At 50.4% G+C, this 17913-nt stretch overlaps 1 protein-coding gene across 2 annotated transcripts in view; it reads left to right on the top strand.

Moving 5' to 3' along the window:
- The first annotated feature begins 481 nt into the window (after positions 1–481).
- Positions 482–17913, top strand: part of LOC141094206 (uncharacterized) — a 302483-nt gene continuing 285051 nt past the window's right edge. For both annotated transcript variants that reach the window (XM_073579991.1, XM_073579990.1), the window contains exon 1: positions 482–577. In XM_073579991.1, coding sequence (XP_073436092.1) covers positions 551–577 — 27 coding nt within the window. In that variant the 5' untranslated portion in view covers positions 482–550. The remainder of the gene's footprint in view (positions 578–17913) is intronic.

Raw genomic sequence — 17913 nt, 5'->3', positions numbered from 1 at the left:
TTCTTCATTAATCTGCTGCTCGCAGAAATTCTCTCCATCACTAACATTGCTCCGGCCGCTGCATCGTCTGGGGTTGTGGCCGCTCTCCAAGATGGAGGCCGCACGGCTCATTCAGCACCAGGATCACCCCTGAATCCAGCACTCTTGGAATCTCCCGCCTGTAATATCACTAAGATCTTTCCCAGATCTGGAAGGATCCAATCACTTAATGGGGGAAATTGTTCTACTGTTTGCAACGTTCCCTGTTCGTAAAGGAGCAACTCCAGCAGAAAAGCTGAATACAGCACAGCAGAGTCCTGCACACACTGAGGGCCCTGATCATGTGACTCCTGACTCCTCCCCTCCAGGACCTCATCACAGGTCCTGTGCACACAGAGCAACCATATATGTGGAGTGCGGCTCTGCGGGTGGAGGTCGGTGCTGGAGGCTCCATTATTCTCTATGTGGAGTGCGGTCTGCGGGTGGAGGTCGGTGCTGGAGGCTCCATTATTCTCTATGTGTAGTGCGGCTCTGCGGGTGGAGGTCGGTGCTGGAGGCTCCATTATTCTCTATGTGTAGTGCGGCTCTGCGGGTGGAGGTCGGTGCTGGAGGCTCCATTATTCTCTATGTGGAGTGCGGCTCTGTGGGTGGAGGTCGGTGCTGGAGGCTCCATTATTCTCTATGTGGAGTGCGGCTCTGCGGGTGGAGGTCGGTGCCGGAGGCTTCATTATTCTCTATGTGGAGTGTGGCTCTGCGGGTGGAGGTCGATGCTGGAGGCTCCATTATTCTCTATGTGGAGTGTGGCTCTGCGGGTGGAGGTCGGTGCCGGAGGCTTCATTATTCTCTATGTGGAGTGTGGCTCTGCGGGTGGAGGTCGGTGCCGGAGGCTTCATTATTCTCTATGTGGAGTGTGGCTCTGCGGGTGGAGGTCGGTGCTGGAGGCTCCATTATTCTCTATGTGGAGTGCGGCTCTGTGGGTGGAGGTCGGTGCTGGAGGCTCCATTATTCTCTATGTGGAGTGCGGCTCTGCGGGTGGAGGTCGGTGCCGGAGGCTCCATTATTCTCTATGTGGAGTGCGGCTCTGCGGGTGGAGGTCGGTGCTGGAGGCTCCATTATTCTCTATGTGGAGTGCGGCTCTGTGGGTGGAGGTCGGTGCCGGAGGCTCCATTATTCTCTATGTGGAGTGCGGCTCTGCGGGTGGAGGTCGGTGCTGGAGGCTCCATTATTCTCTATGTGGAGTGTGGCTCTGCGGGTGGAGGTCGGTGCTGGAGGCTCCATTATTCTCTATGTGGAGTGCGGCTCTGTGGGTGGAGGTCGGTGCCGGAGGCTCCATTATTCTCTATGTGGAGTGTGGCTCTGCGGGTGGAGGTCGGTGCTGGAGGCTCCATTATTCTCTATGTGGAGTGCGGCTCTGCGGGTGGAGGTCGGTGCTGGAGGCTCCATTATTCTCTATGTGGAGTGCGGCTCTGCGGGTGGAGGTCGGTGCCGGAGGCTCCATTATTCTCTATGTGGAGTGCGGCTCTGCGGGTGGAGGTTGGTGCTGGAGGCTCCATTATTCTCTATGTGGAGTGCGGCTCTGTGGGTGGAGGTCGGTGCCGGAGGCTCCATTATTCTCTATGTGGAGTGCGGCTCTGCGGGTGGAGGTCGGTGCCGGAGGCTCCATTATTCTCTATGTGGAGTGTGGCTCTGCGGGTGGAGGTCGGTGCTGGAGGCTCCATTATTCTCTATGTGGAGTGCGGCTCTGCGGGTGGAGGTCGGTGCCGGAGGCTCCATTATTCTCTATGTGGAGTGCGGCTCTGCGGGTGGAGGTCGGTGCCGGAGGCTCCATTATTCCCTATGTGGAGTGCGGCTCTGCGGGTGGAGGTCGGTGCCGGAGGCTCCATTATTCTCTATGTGGAGTGCGGCTCTGCGGCTGCCGGAGGCTCCATTATTCTCTATGTGGAGTGCTGCTCGGCGGGTGGAGGTCGGTACCGGAGGCTCCATTATTCTCTATGTGGAGTGTGGCTCTGCGAGTGGAGGTAGGTGCTGGAGGCTCCCTTATTCTCTATGTGGAGTACGGCTCTGCGGGTGGAGGTCGGTGCCGGAGGCTCCTTTATTCTCTATGTGGAGTGCGGCTCTGCGGGTGGAGGTCGGTGCTGGAGGCTCCATTATTCTCTATGTGGAGTGCGGCTCTGCGGGTGGAGGTCGGTGCTGGAGACTCCATTATTCTCTATGTGGAGTGCGGCTCTGCGGGTGGAGGTCGGTGCTGGAGGCTCCATTATTCTCTGTGTGGAGTGTGGCTCTGCGGGTGGAGGTCGGTGCTGGAGGCTCCATTATTCTCTATGTGGAGTGTGGCTCTGCGGGTGGAGGTCGGTGCTGGAGGCTCCATTATTCTCTATGTGGAGTGCGGCTCTGCGGGTGGAGGTAGGTGCTGGAGGCTCCATTATTCTCTGTGGAGTGCGGCTCTGCGGGTGGAGGTAGGTGCTGGAGGCTCCCTTATTCTCTATGTGGAGTACGGCTCTGCGGGTGGAGGTCGGTGCTGGAGACCCCATTATTCTCTATGTGGAGTGCGGCTCTGCGGGTGGAGGTCGGTGCTGGAGGCTCCATTATTCTCTATGTGGAGTGCGGCTCTGCGGGTGGAGGTCGGTGCTGGAGGCTCCATTATTCTCTATGTGGAGTGTGGCTCTGCGGGTGGAGGTCGGTGCTGGAGGCTCCATTATTCTCTATGTGGAGTGTGGCTCTGCGGGTGGAGGTCGGTGCTGGAGGCTCCATTATAATCTATGTGGAGTGCGGCTCTGCGGTTGGAGGTCGGTGCTGGAGGCTCCATTATTCTCTATGTGGAGTGCCGCTCTGCGGGTGGAGGTCGGTGCTGGAGGCTCCATTATTCTCTATGTGGAGTGCGGCTCTGCGGGTGGAGGTCGGTGCCGAAGGCTCCATTATTCTCTGTGGAGTGAGGCTTTGCGGGTGGAGGTCGGTGCTGGAGGCCCCATTATTCTCTATGTGGAGTGCGGCTCTGCGGGTGGAGGTCGGTGCTGGAGGCTCCATTATTCTCTATGTGGAGTGCGGCTCTGCGGGTGGAGGTAGGTGCCGGAGGCTCCATTATTCTCTATGTGGAGTGCGGCTCTGCGGGTGGAGGTCGGTGCCGGAGGCTCCATTATTCTCTATGTGGAGTGCGGCTCTGCGGGTGGAGGTCGGTGCTGGAGGCTCCATTATTCTCTATGTGGAGTGTGGCTCTGCGGGTGGAGGTCGGTGCTGGAGGCTCCATTATTCTCTATGTGGAGTGCGGCTCTGCGGGTGGAGGTCGGTGCTGGAGGCTCCATTATTCTCTATGTGGAGTGCGGCTCTGCGGGTGGAGGTCGGTGCTGGAGGCTCCATTATTCTCTATGTGGAGTGCGGCTCTGCGGGTGGAGGTCGGTGCCGAAGGCTCCATTATTCTCTGTGGAGTGCGGCTTTGCGGGTGGAGGTCGGTGCTGGAGGCCCCATTATTCTCTAAGTGGAGTGCGGCTCAGCGGGTGGAGGTAAGCGCTGAAGATTCCTCTTACTGGGTGCAGGGGACATTAACTCCTTCAGCACTGAGACTCTTTTGGGGTCTCTGTGTGGTGTGAACAGTGACGTAACAGCAGAGGTGTAGCTAGGGTTTTGGTTCGGGGGTGAAGCTTCTGAGTGGCCCCTAACCAGGTGACCTTGATAACAACTGGGTGGCGCCCCGTAATAGTGGATGTCGGAGAACCTCTAAGATGGCCGCGCTGTTACTGAAAATAATCTCTATATAAAGACCAATATTGATGTTACCGCCATATGGTCAGTGGTAGATACCAGTCCTATGGAACATATAAGAGATCACAGTTACCGATAATGACTTACCGATGACGTTCTTTCTGATGGAGTCGTTCACTTTTCCCGTCTTTTCCATTTGGCCCAGACCGATATGACAACTTCTTCCAGCCAGGACTCGTCTGCAGAGAATACAGCACAGACACATTTCACATCTCATATTCCAGCCCCGTCACCATCTATTCCCAACGTCCAAAACCTCCTCATCCTGCTGATACCCCAATACTGTGCTGCTGCTGCTGCTGCTGCTGCTGCTGCTGCTGTTTGTGTCCCTATTACTGCACATGCTGTGTGACCTCTAAATTCTAAAGCAACCCTCTAAAATATAGTAATGCTGGGTGCAAGTGCCCTAGAAATCAGTCTTCCCCCGTACAGCTCCACTATACACAGTCTAATGCCCCCTCACTGTATATTTGCTGACCTCTTAGTATCCCCAAACTGTTTGATAGCTCCAACAATGTAATCTCCACTCTGTATGATGGCCCCCTAGATAGCCTCCATAAAGAATAATGCACCAGACAATCCTCAATATACAATTAGGTCCATATATATTTGGACAGAGACATTTTTCTAATTTTGGTTCTAGACATTACCACAATGAATTTTAAACAAAACAATTCAGATGCAGTTGAAGTTCAGACTTTCAGCTTTCATTTGAGGGTATCCACATTAAAATTGGATAAAGGGTTTAGGAGTTTCAGCTCCTTAACATGTGCCCCCCTGGTTTTAAAGGGACCAAAAGTAATTGGACAATTGACTCCATGGCCATTTCGTGGACAGGTGTGGGCAATCCCTTCGTTATGTCATTCTCAATTAAGCATATAAAAGGCCTGGAGTTGATATCAGGTGTGAAGCTTGCATTTGGAAGGTTTTGCTGTGAAGGAAACATGCGGTCAAAGGAGCTCTCCATGCAGGTGAAACAAGCCATCCTTAAGCTGCAAAAACAGAAAAAACCCATCCGAGAAATTGCTACGACATTAGGAGTGGCAAAATCTACAGTTTGGTACATCCTGTGAAAGAAAGAAAGCACTGGTGAACTCATCAATGCAAAAAGACCTGTGCACCCACGGAAGACAACAGTGGTGGATGATCGCAGAATAATTTCCATGGTAATAATCTTTATTTTAATAATAATCTTTATTTTTATATAGCGCTAACATATTCCGCAGCGCTTTACAGTTTGCACACATTTTCATCACTGTCCCCGATGGGGCTCACAATCTATATTCCCTATCAGTATGTCTTTGGAGTGTGGGAGGAAACCAGAGTGCCCGGAGGAAACCCATGCAAACACGGGGAGAACATACAAACTCCTTGCAGATTTTGTCCTAACCACTGAGCCACCGTGCTGCCCATACCACTGAGCCACCGTGCTGCCCATATGGTGAAGAGAAACCCCTTCACAACAGCCAACCAAGTGACCAACACTCTCCAGGAGATAGGCGTATCAATATCCAAATCTACCATAAAGAGAAGACTGCAAGAAAGTAAATACAGAGGGATCACTGCACGGTGCGAGCCACTCATAAGCATCAAGAATAAAAAGGCTAGACTGGACTTTGCTAAAAAACATCTAAAAAAGCCAGCACAGCTCTGGGAGAACATTCTTTGGACAGATGAAACCAAGATCAACCTCTACCTGAGTGATGGAAAGAGAAAAGTATGGAGAAGGCGTGGTACAGCTCATGATCCAAAGCATACCACATCATCTGTAAAACACGGCGGAGGCAGTGTGATGGCTTGGGCATGCATGGCTGCCAGTGGCACGGGGCCACTACTGTTTATTGATGTGACACAGGACAGAAGCAGCTGAATGAATTCTGAGGTATTCACAGCCACACTGTGTGCTCAGATCCAGCCAAATGCAGCCAAACTGATTGGTCGTCGTTTCATACTACAGATGGACAATGACCCAAAACATAAAGCCAAAGCAACCCAGGAGTTTATTAAAGCAAAGAAGTGGAATATTCTCGAATGGCCAAGTCAGTCACCTGATCTCAACCCAATTGAGCATGCATTTCACTTGTTAAAGACTAAACTTCAGACAGAGAGGCCCACAAACAAACAGCAACTGAAAACCACCGCAGTGAAGGCCTGGCAGAGCATCAAAAAGGAGGAAACACAGCGTCTGGTGATGTCCATGAGTCCAAGACTTCAGGCTGTCATTGCCAACAAAGGGTTTTCAATCAAGTACTAGAAATGAACATTTTATTTACAATTATTTAATCTGTCCAATTACTTTTGGTCCCTTTAAAAACAGGGTGGCACATGTTAAGGAGCTGAAACTCCTAAACCCTTTATCCAATTTTAATGTGGATAACCTCAAATGAAAGCTGAAAGTCTGAACTTCAACTGCATCTGAATTGTTTTGTTTAAAATTCATTGTGGTAATGTCTAGAACCAAAATGAGAAAAATGTTGTCTCTGTCCAAATATATATGGACCTAACTGTAGTATAATGCTTTCCCCATAGGCCTCCATATAGTATAATGCACTCCCCATAGGCAGACTCTACAGTGTAATGTACCCCATAGGCAGACTCTATAGTATAATGCAGCCCTTATAGGCAGCCACTATAGTGTACTGCAGCCCTTAATAAAATGCACCCCCAATAGGCAGACTCTATAGCAGATTCCAGCCCCTAATATGATGCACCCCCATAGGCAGCCTCTATAGTATAATGCAGCCCTTAAAGGGAACCTGTCACCAGTTTTGGCCTATATTGGTTATGGCCATCACCTTTCAGATCTGATATACAGCATTCTATAATGCTGTATATTGGCCCCCAACCCGACCTGTAAGAGAAGGAAAAAGGCCTTTTTTTCTCACTTGCGGGGCGATCCAGTCCCAGGGATGTCACAGGTCAAAGAGCCCTGGCACCTGCGCACTGCAGTACTTTGCTCTGCTCTCAACAGGGCAGATAAGTACACCTGCACAAGAGCGCAATGCCAGGGAGCCTGTGTGGATGACACAGTGATGCATCATCCACATGAAGCAAGCAGGAGGACGGCGGTGATCGGAAGATGGGAGGCGCTGGACCAAGAAGAGCGACACCCCTCGACCTGGACCACCCCGCAGGTGAGTATAATACCGTATATACTCGTGTATAAGCCAACCCGTGTATAAGCCGACCCCCCCCCCCAATTTTGCCACAAAAAACTGGGAAAACTTATTGACTCGTGTATAAGCCTAGGGTGGAAAATGCAGCAGCTACTGGTAAATTTCAAAAACTAGATACCAATAAATGTAAAATTAAATGAGACCTCAGTAGGTTAAATGTTTTTGAATATCCATATTGAATCAGGAGCCCCATATAATGCTTCATACAGTTCATGATGGGCCCCATAAGATGCTCTATACAAAATACACCCCATATAATGCTGCACAAAGGTTAATAATGCCCCCATAAGATGCTCCATAGAATAATATGCCCCATATGCTGCTCCATAAAGGTTATGGCCCCATAAGATTATTATTATTATGCATTTATATAGCGCCATTTATTCCATGGTGCTTTACATGTGAAAAGGGGAAATATAGACAAGTATAGTAAACATGTGTAAGACAAGGGACACACAAGTACATAAGGAGAGGGGACCCTGCCCGCGAGGGCTCACAGTCTACAGGGATGGGTGAGGATAGAGTAGGAGAGGGTAGAGTAGGTCATGCTGTGGTTCATTAGACCGAGGATCATTGCAGGCTGTAGGCTTGTCGGAACAGGTGGGTCTTCAAGTTCTTCTTGAAGGTTTCCATTGATGGTGAGAGTCTGATGTGTTGCGGCAGGGAGTACCAGAGTATGGGGAAGCACAGGAGAAGTCTTGTATGCGGTTGTGGGAAGAAGAGATAAGGGGGGAGTAGAGAAGGAGATCTTGAGATGATAGAAGGTTGCGTGCGGGTAGGTACCTAGAGACCATGTCACAGATGTATGGAGGAGACAGGTTGTGGATGGCTTTGTATGTCATGGTTAGGGTTTTTAATTGGAGCCTCTGGGCGATAGGAAGCCAGTGAAGGGCCTGGCATAGGGGGAGGCTGGGGAATAGCGGGGAGAGAGGTGGATTAGTCGGGCAGCAGAGTGTAGGATGGACTGGAGCGGAGCCAGAGTGCTGGAGGGGAGGCCAGAGAGTAGGAGGTTGCAGTAGTCGAGGCGCGAGATAAGAGCATGCACTAGTTTTTTTGTGGTTTCATGGTTGAGGAATGAGCGGATCCGGGAAATATTTTTGAGTTTGAGGCGACAGGAGGAGATGAGGGCTTGGATATGTGGTTTGAAAGAGAGCGCAGAGTCGAGGATCACCCCAAGGCACCGAGCGTACGGGACTGGGGAAAGAGAGCAGCCGTTGACATTGATGGATAGGTCTGGTGGAGGGGTAGAGTGAGATGGGGGAAAGATGATGAATTCTGTTTTGTCCATGTTCAGTTTGAGAAAGCGAGCAGAGAAGAAGGCTGAGATAGCAGACAGACATTGTGGGATTTCAGTCAGTAAGGAGGCGAGGTCGAGTCCAGATAGGTAGATCTGCATGTCATCGGCAAAGAGGTGACACTGCAAACCGTGAGATTCTATGAGCTGTCCCAAGCCGAAGGTATAGATGGAGAATAGTAGGGGTCCTAGGACAGAGCCTTGGGGAACACTGACTGACAGGGGGCGAGGTGAGGAGGTGGTGTGTGAGAGGGAGACACTAAATGTTTGGTCTGTTAGGTATGATGAGATCCAGGATAGGGCCAGGTCTGTAATGCCAAGAGATGAGAGAGTCTGTAGCAGGAGGGAATGGTCTACGGTGTCGAAGGCAGAGGACCAGTTCAGGAGAAGGAGGACAGAGTAGTGTCGCTTGCTTTTGGCAGTTAGTAAGTCGTTAGTGACTTTAGTTAGGGCAGTTTCAGTTGAGTGATGTGGTCGGAAGCCAGATTGTAACCGGTCAAAGAGGGAACAGGAGGAGAAGTGGGAGGACCGTTCAAGATATACATGCTGTTCCAGTAGTTTTGAGGCATAAGGGAGAAGAGATATTGGGCAATAGTTAGACACAGAGGATTGGTCAAGGGAGGGCTTTTTGAGGATGGGTGTGATTGAGGCATGTTTGAAGGATGAGGGAAAGACACCATTTGTAAGTGAAAGGTTGAAATGGTGTGTTAGAGATGGGATGAGGACTGTGGCCAAGTTAGGGATGAGGTGAGATGGGAGTGGGTCGAGGGCACAAGTGGTGAGGTGTGATATTGACAGAAGGGTGGAGAGCTGATCTTCTGTCATGGTGGAGAAGCTGGCTTTTGCAGAACAGGGCTGAGCGGCTAAGAGGGGCATTGGGGGCTGCGGGCCAAAGTTTTGTCTGATCGTGTCGATCTTCTGCTTAAAGAAGGAGGCAAAGTCTTCAGCAGAAATGAGAGGAGGGGGAGGAAGTGCTGTGGGACTAGAGTAGAGAGTAGAGAATTAAAAGTGTTGAAGAGTTGTTTAGGGTTGTGAGACAGGGAGGATATGAGAGATGCGAAGTAAGTTGTTTTGCGGCAGAGAGCGTGGACTTAAAGCTGGCAAGGGACTGCTTGTAAGCGTTGAAGTGCTCAGTTGAATGGGTTCTCTTCCATCTCCGCTCAGCGGCCCTGGAAACCCATCTCAGTTCTTTGGTCAGGCTGGTGAGCCAGGGCTGCCTGGTGATTGTTCGAGTTTTGCTCTGCGTGAAGGGGGCAGCCGAATCAAGCGTTGCTGTTATTGTGGTGTTATAAAAGGTGGCAGCAGCATCTGTGTCATGAAGGGAAGCTATGTCTGTAAGAGGGAGAAGGGATTCGGAGAGTGATTGTAAATTGAGGTGTTTGAGATTCCTGCGAGGGTGAGCGAGTTTATGGAGCGGGGGTTGTGCAGTAGGAGAGGAGATGGAGGAGAATGTCAGTAGGTAGTGGTCAGACAGGGGGAGGAGTGAGTTATTGAGAATAGTGAGGGAACAGAGACGGGTGAAGATAAGGTCCAGCGTGTGACCATCTTTGTGAGTGGCCGCACAGGACCATTGAGTGAGGCCGAGGGAAGCCATGAGTGATAGAAGTTTAGAGGCAGCCGGGGTGGAAGTGTCAATGGGGATGTTGAAGTCGCCCATGATGATGGTGGGGATGTCAGCAGAAAGAAAATGGAGTAGCCAGGTGGTGAAGTGGTCGAGAAAGGTGGAGATGGCTAGTTCTGGGGGGCAGTAGATGACAGCCGGTTGGAGGGGGAATAGATGCGGACGGAGTGCACCTCGAATGAGGGAAGAGTAGCGGAGGGTGGCAAAGGAATTGGGTAAAGGAGCAGGTATCAGACAGGAGCAAGCCAACTCCTCCACCACATTTGTTGCTGGGGCGAGGGGTGTGAGAGAGATGGAATCCGCCATAGGAAAGCGCAGCTGGAGAGGCTGTGTCAGAGGGAGTGAGCCAGGTTTCAGTGATGGCGAGGAAGGAGAGTTTGTTGGTGATAAATAGGTCATGGATAAATGATAGCTTGTTGCAGACAGAGCGTGCGTTCCATAGGGCTCCAGGTAAGGGGGTTGAGGGAGTGGGGGTTGGATGAATGGGTATGAGGTTATCATGGTTGCGAAGACGTGTAGAGGATCGTGGTAGAAGTGAGTGTAGGGAGGTGTTGAGTAGGGCCAGGATTTGGGGATACGTCGCCAGCAATAAGGAGTAGTAGACAGAGCATTAGAAGGTGGGAGCAGGATAGGACATGATGTGGCCGTGTGGGTCTGGAGAAAAAGGATTGAATGTGGAGGAACAGTTGTGACGAAGAGGTGAGATGGCTGGGAAGGATGGAGGGGGAAATGACAAGTTCCTTACTGGGTGGAGGGATTGCAGGAGTTAGGGAGAAATAGAGTAGTATGGGCGTGATAGTAAAAAGAAGGCGAAACATTGTTGTGGTGTTATAGTCCGTTACCTAAAGGTAGTGTCACACTAAGCGATATCGCTAGCAATATCGCTATAACTTGTGACGTTATAGCGATATTGCTAGCGATATCGCTGTGTGTGATACTTACCTACAACCCGCTCCCCCGCTGGTTATCGCTGATCGCGCGAGATCGTCCAGGACTGTTTCTCGTCGTCAGCTTCATGCGGCGCTTCCTGCTGTGACGACGAGCGACGCGTGGAGCCGGGCAGGAGGACGCAGGATCGCCTAGTCTGACAGGTAAGTAGCGACCCCCGTCCCCAGCGATGTCGCTAGTGATATCTGCTTGTGTGGCAGCTCACTAGCGACCACTTAGCGATGTACCAGCGATCCTGACCGCGTCATATCCCTGGTCAGGATCGCTGGTACATCGCTAAGTGTGACCGTACCTTTACAGTCAATTCCAGTCCAATTCAAGTCTAATTCAAAGTACTTAGAAATTAGTACTTTGAAATTGATGGGGCTGACTATGTCTGGAGCAGACCCAAGGTGTTGAATATATGTGCAGCTAAAGACAATCAGGTGTGAGTGAAAGTGGGGTGTGACTGCCCAGGCCAAATGCACAGAGTTAAGCAGAGGTCATAAAAGGGGGAAGGGGTTATACAAACCACTTAGATGTGTGGCAAAGCTAACAAGATGGAGTACAATTATGGATACAAGAAGATGGGTAAGCTATGCATACCATATAAAATACAGTGCAGTTCACATAGGGCATTCAGGAGCATGAGAAAGTGGTGGAAATTCAGCAATGCATACCTGTGGGAACAGAAGAACATCTCGGTCAGATGGTGATGATGATGACAATACTATAGGAGTCATGAGTGGCCAAATGCATTCTAGAATTCAAGTCTAATTCAAAGTACTTAGAAATTAGTACTTTGAAATTGATGGAGCCCACTACGTCTGGAGCAGACCCATGGTGGTGAATATATGTGCAGCTAAAGACAATCAGGTGTGAGTGAAAGTGGGGTGGGGTAAGATGTTCCATAGATTATGCCCCTATAAAATGCTCCATAGATTATGACCCATATGATGCTCTATAGATTATGCCCTCATATACTGCTCCATAGATTATGCCCCCATATGCTGCTCCATAGATTATGCCCCCATATGCTGCTCCATAGATTATGCCCCCATATGCTGCTCCATAGATTATGCCCCCATATGCTGCTCCATAGATTATGCCCTCATATGCTGCCCCATAGAATATGCCCTCATATGTTGCCCCATAGAATATGCCCCCATATGCTGCTCCATAGAATATGCCCTGATATGCTGCCCCATAGACTATGCCCCCATATGCTGCCCCGTAGACTATGCCCCCATATGCTGCCCCGTAGACTATGCCCCCATATGCTGCTCCATAGACTATGCCCCCATATGCAGCTCCATAGACTATGCCCCCATATGCTGCTCCATAGTTTATGCCCCCATATGCTGCTCCATAGTTTATGCCCCCATATGCTGCTCCATAGACTATGCCCCCATATGCTGCTCCATAGTTTATGCCCCCATAAGATGCTCCATATATTATGCCCCCATATGCTGCTGCAAAAAAAATGCCATACTCACCTCTCTTGCTCAGGACCTGGCACCTGAGATATTCACCTGTCCGGGGTCCATCGCTGCTCACTTACCACTGTCTGCTGCTTCTTGTGTCAGTTACTTGTTCAGCTAGCAGAGGGCACGGCGTGCACTAACCACGTCACTGCACCCCCTGCTGCCTAAACGTCACTGACACAGGATGCAGCAGACAGCGGTGAGTGAGCAGCGATGGACCCCGGACAGGTGAATATCGCTATACTTACCCCCTCCTGGCGCGGTCTCTCTAGCTCCGCTTCTCCACGGTCTCCCTTCCTGTCTTCAGCGGTCACGTGGTACCGCTCATTACACTCAAGAATATGCGCTTATTCATGAGTTTAATGAGCAGTACCAAGTGACCGCTGAAGGCAGGAAAGGAGACCGTGGAGAAGCGGGGGGCTGCACAGACTGCGCCAGGAGGGGGTAAGTATGATCTCTGACACCCCCGCTGACCCCCAGGTATTTGACCCGTGTATAAGCCGAGAGGGGGACTTTCAGCCCAAAAAATTGGACTGAAAATCTTGGCTTATACACAAGTATATACGGTAATTTTTCTCCTCTTACAGGCCGCTTTTAGGAGCAGATATACAGCATTATAGAACGCTGTATATCAGCCCTGAAAGGTGATGGCTGTATCTCTTATCGGCCAAACCTGGTGACAGGTTCCCGTTAATATAATGCACCCCCATAGACAGACTCTATAGTATTTGCAGCCCCTAATATAATGCACCCCTAAAGGCAGTGTAACAACACTGCTGGCATCACTGCTTGGCCTCCCATCCCCCACACACCAACTTAATCACTGCTCCAGGCCATACTGTGAGTTCTGTCTGCTGCCGACTCCATGCTTTGTGCCTCTTGCTTCCTGCCTGCTCTCTGCATGCTTCCTGGCTGTATGCATAGGGGGTGGCTCCAGAACTCTCTGGTTCTTATGGAATCAGGGTGCACCTGCCTAATGTGTTCCTGGCCAATTACCAAGAGCCCTCTAGTATTTAGGTCAGCTCCACCTGGTGGTAGCTGCCTGAGCAACGCCTTTACTCAGTATCTTGCTGCTGAGTTGCCAGGTCCTGTTCTGTTTTTCGCCTTCTCTGGAGGCTTGTTTCCTAGTCCTGTATCTGTGCCTGTCTGCTCTGCCCTCCAGGAGGCAGAATATCCTGGTCTCTGTGTCCCTGTTCCTAGCCTTGCCGTCTATCCGTCCACCCTACAGGAGGCAGAATATCCTGGTCCCTGTGCTATTGTTCCTTGCCTTGTCTCATACTTGTCCTCTCTGCCCTCCAGGATGCAGTATATCCGGGTCTCTGTGTCTTTGTTCCTGTACCTTGTCTTGTACCATTACCTTGTCTGAACTCAGTCCTACCTCTGTCTGTCAGTCTCCTTGTCTGTGGCTCCTTTCCCTGCTGTGTCTATCCTTGTGTCCTCTCCATCTGCCTGTGCTCTGCTCTCTTGCGGCTTTGCCTGCTCTGCCCTCTTGCGAGTCTGCCAGTGCTCCGCACTCTTCCGGCTGTGCTTGTGCTCCATACCCTTGCGGCTCTGCTAGTGCTCCGCACTCCTGCGGTTCTTTTTTTCTGCTTCTGATGCTGCTCAGCCTCTTGCTACCAACTGCAGCTGCTTTCCACAGCCTTGCGTTTTTCTCCAGTGTGAACAGCCTCAAACCTGTTCCTGCATACACCACTCCTTCCTGCCAGTACCTGCACCTTCTGTGTGAACAGGTCTCTACCTATTCCATACACCACTCCTTCCTGCCAGTGTCTCAGCCGTGCTTGCCTACCACTGTCTCAGCTGTGCCCACCTACCAGTGTCTCAGCTGTGCCCGCCTGCCTAAGTACCAGCCGTGCCTGCCGTGATCACCTGCCTGTCTGCCAGTCGCACCTGTCTTAGTGTCCTGTTCCCCAGTGGGATCAGCAGCCACAGATAGACACCACCCTGGAGTGGCACCTGGCAGCTACCTACTGCACAAGCCTGACCTCACCATCAGAGGCTCCAGCGAAGACCAAGGTAGCTGTCCTAGTCATGCCCTTTCCATGGTAGTGTGGTTTGTGGAACAGTGGGGCCACAAACCCCTCGCTCTCACCAATCTGCCAAGGTGCGAGCGTGACAGGCAGCCTCTATAGCATATTTCAGCCCCTAATATGATGCACCCCCATAGGCAGCCTCTGTAGCATAATGCAGGCCCTAATAGAGTGGACCCCCATAGGCAGCCTCTACAGTATAATTCAGCCCCTCATATTTTGCACCCCCATAGGTAGACTCTATAGTATAATGCAGCCCTTAATATAATGCACCTCCATAGGTAGGCTCTATAGTATAATGCAGCCCTTAATATAATGCACCACATAGGCAGCCTCTATGGCATAATTCAGCCCCTAATATAATGCATCTCGGCAGCCTCTATAGTATAATGCACCCCCATAGGTAGACTCTATAGCTTAATGCAGCCCTAAATATAATGCACCCCCATGGGTAGACTCCAGTATAATGCACCCCCAATGGCAGCCTCTATAGCATAATGCAGCCCTTAATATAATGCACCCCCAAAGGCAGCCTCTATAGCATAATGCAGCCACTAATATAATGCACCCCCATAGGTAGACTCTATAGAATAATGCAGCCCCTATTATAATGCACCCCCATAGGCAGTCTCTATAGCATAATTCAGCCTCATAAAAAATAAATCCAATGCTCACCTTTCTTCCTGGTTCCTCCACTACTCTGAGTGCCCGCACATCTCCGGACAGTGGGCACCAGGTAATGACATCACCGCGACCCCCTGTCAGTGTTTGCATCGGTGATGTCAGACGCTGAGATGGGGATGATGGGAGAGGGAGCGTAACACTCCTTCTCTCATCAATGCGGTCAACCGTATCGGCTTCTAGCCAATACAGCTGAACTTGTGATGATGGGTGGGGGGGCCCACTGCTGGCAACGCGCCCCCGCCTGCTCAAGGGCCCCATAACAGCCGGGCAGCAGAGCTGGGAGATCAATTCTCCCTGCGGCAGAATGTAACTGTACGGGTGCTAAGTGACCTCATCACAGGTCCTGTGCACACAGAGCAGCCATATATGTGGAGTGCGGCTCTGCGGGTGGAGATAGGCGCTAAAGATTCCTCATTACTGGGTGCGGGGGACATGCCAATACAGTTACAGTACCATAGCTCCTGGTGGGCCCCCTCAGAGTGCTGGGCACGGGGCGACTGCCCACTCTGCTCCTTCCGGTAGCTACGCTACTTCATAACAGCTGTGGACAGAATGCGGCTTAGCTGGTTCCCAAGTCCACATTAGATCCATTTAGACAACTGCAGGATGAGAGGACAGAAGCCCCAAGAAGTTCCCACAATAATGTAGATACTAGTGATGAGTGAGCCGCTCTCCACTACTCGATCAGACATCGGGAGCTCGGACAAGCTTGTTACTCGATTATCGCAGGTGATGGAGCGCCATGCTCGAGTTCCCAGCCAATAAACATGCTGGGATTGCCCGCCATATACGGTAAGGCTGCAGTCATGTTGGCTACTGACATTACTGTGACTGTCCGGCCGCATCACGTTATCGGGTTTATAGAAGACCCAGTGATGCGATGCTCGGCACACCGTCATCAGGAGGCAGCTCAGGGAGAGCTGTTATAGGAGGGAGCACTTATATTATTGTTCGCCCCCTAAATATTATAAAGTTGTATCCTTTAGTGTCTTTCATGTGGCCCTAGGGTGTATTTAACCCCGAAGCCTGTTTTCACCTTCCTGACCAGGCCAATTTTTTCATTTGTGAGCACTGTCACTTTATGAGCTCATAACTCTGGACGCTTCTAGATCCATTCTGTGTTTCCTGTTCTTAAAGGAGCAACTCCAGCAGAAAAGCTGAATACCTGTCAGCACAGCAGAGTCCTGCACACACTGAGGCCCCTGATCATGTGACTCCTGACTCCTCCCCTCCTGTGACCTCATCACAGGTCCTGTGCACACAGAGTAGCCATATATGTGGAGTGCGGCTCTGCGGGTGGAGGTAGGCGCTAAAGATTCCTCATTACTGGGTGCAGGGGACATTAACTCCTTCAGCACTGAGACTCTTTTGGGGTCTCTGTGTGGTGTGAACAGTGACGTAACAGCAGAGGTGTAGCTAGGGTTTTGGTTCGGGGGTGAAGCTTCTGAGTGGCCCCTAACCAGGTGACCTTGATGACAACTGGGTGACGCACTGTAATAGTGGATGTAGGAGAACCTCTAAGATGACCGCGTTGTTACTGAAAATAATCTCTATGAAAAGACCAATATTGATGTTGCCGCCATATGGTCAGTGGTAGATACCAGTCCTATGGAACATATAAGAGATCACAGCACAGTTACCGATAATGACTTACCGCTGACGTTCTTTCTGATGGAATCGTTCACTTTTCCCGTCTTTTCCATCTGGCCCAGACCGATATGACAACTTCTTCCAGCCAGGACTCGTCTGCAGAGAATACAGCACAGACACATTTCACATCTCATATTCCAGCCCCGTCACCATCTATTCCCAACCTGCACAACCTCCTCATCCTGCTGATACCCCAATAATGAGCTGCTGCTGCTGCCGTATGTGTCCCTATTACTGCACCTGATACCCCAATACTGAGCCGCTGCTGCCGTATGTGTCCCTATTACTGCTCCTGATACCCCAATACTGAGCTGCTGCTGCCGTATGTGTCCCTATTACTGCACCTGATACCCCAATACTGAGCCGCTGCTGCCGTATGTGTCCCTATTACTGCACCAGCTGTGTGACCTCTAAATTCTAAAACAACCCTCTAGAATATAGTAATGCCGGGTGCAAATGCCCTAGAAATCAGTGCCCATGTTTTGCCCCCTAGAAAGTAATAGTGACCTCTGTATGCCCCATTGACAGTCACAGTAACCAGAGTTCCGCTATAACAGTAAGTGCTCACTTTACATTTTATTATGTCCCGAGTCTTCCCCCGTACAGCTCCACAATACACAGTATAATGCTCTCTTATACACAGCCTAATGCCCCCTCACTGTATATATGCTGACCCCTTAGTATTCCCCAAACTGTTTGATAGCTCCAACACTATAATCTCCACACTGTACAATGGCCCCCTAGATAGCCTCCATAAAGAATAATGCACCAGACAATCCTCAATAAACTGTGTTCCAAATTATTATGCAAAAAGAGTTTAGGAGTGATAAGGTTAGAATTTTTTTGTTTGTCATTTAAACTCACTGATGGTGATGTGTGTCAGGGCTCTTTATATCACTGAAAGCAATTGCAGATACCTGTGCAAATGAGTTTGGCAGGTGTGTCCAAATAAAGGCAAGACTACTTAAGAAGGCTGTTCCACATTATTAAGCAGCCTACATTTTTTGCCAAAATGGGAAAGAAAAAGGATGTGTCGGCTGCTGAGAAGCAACAAATTGTGGAGTATTTAGGTCAAGGCATAACTACAATCAACATTGCCAAGACACTTCATCGTGATCATCGCACAATCAAGAAGTATGTAGCTGATTCCCAGCACACACGAGTGCGTGCTGATAAGGAAAAATTGAGGACTTTTTCCAACAGGTAATTGCGTCAGGTTAAAAGAGCAGCTGCAAAAATGCCTTGTCATAGCAGCAGACAAGTTTTTGAAGCTGCTGGTGCCTCCAACGTCCCCCGAACAACAAGATGCAGG

The sequence above is a fragment of the Dendrobates tinctorius genome, unplaced genomic scaffold (assembly GCF_039654945.1).
Source record: "Dendrobates tinctorius isolate UK_male_01 unplaced genomic scaffold, ASM3965494v1 ptg000063l, whole genome shotgun sequence".
Lineage (NCBI taxonomy): Eukaryota > Metazoa > Chordata > Amphibia > Anura > Dendrobatidae > Dendrobates > Dendrobates tinctorius.
This window is presented reverse-complemented; position numbering and strand designations above follow the sequence as displayed.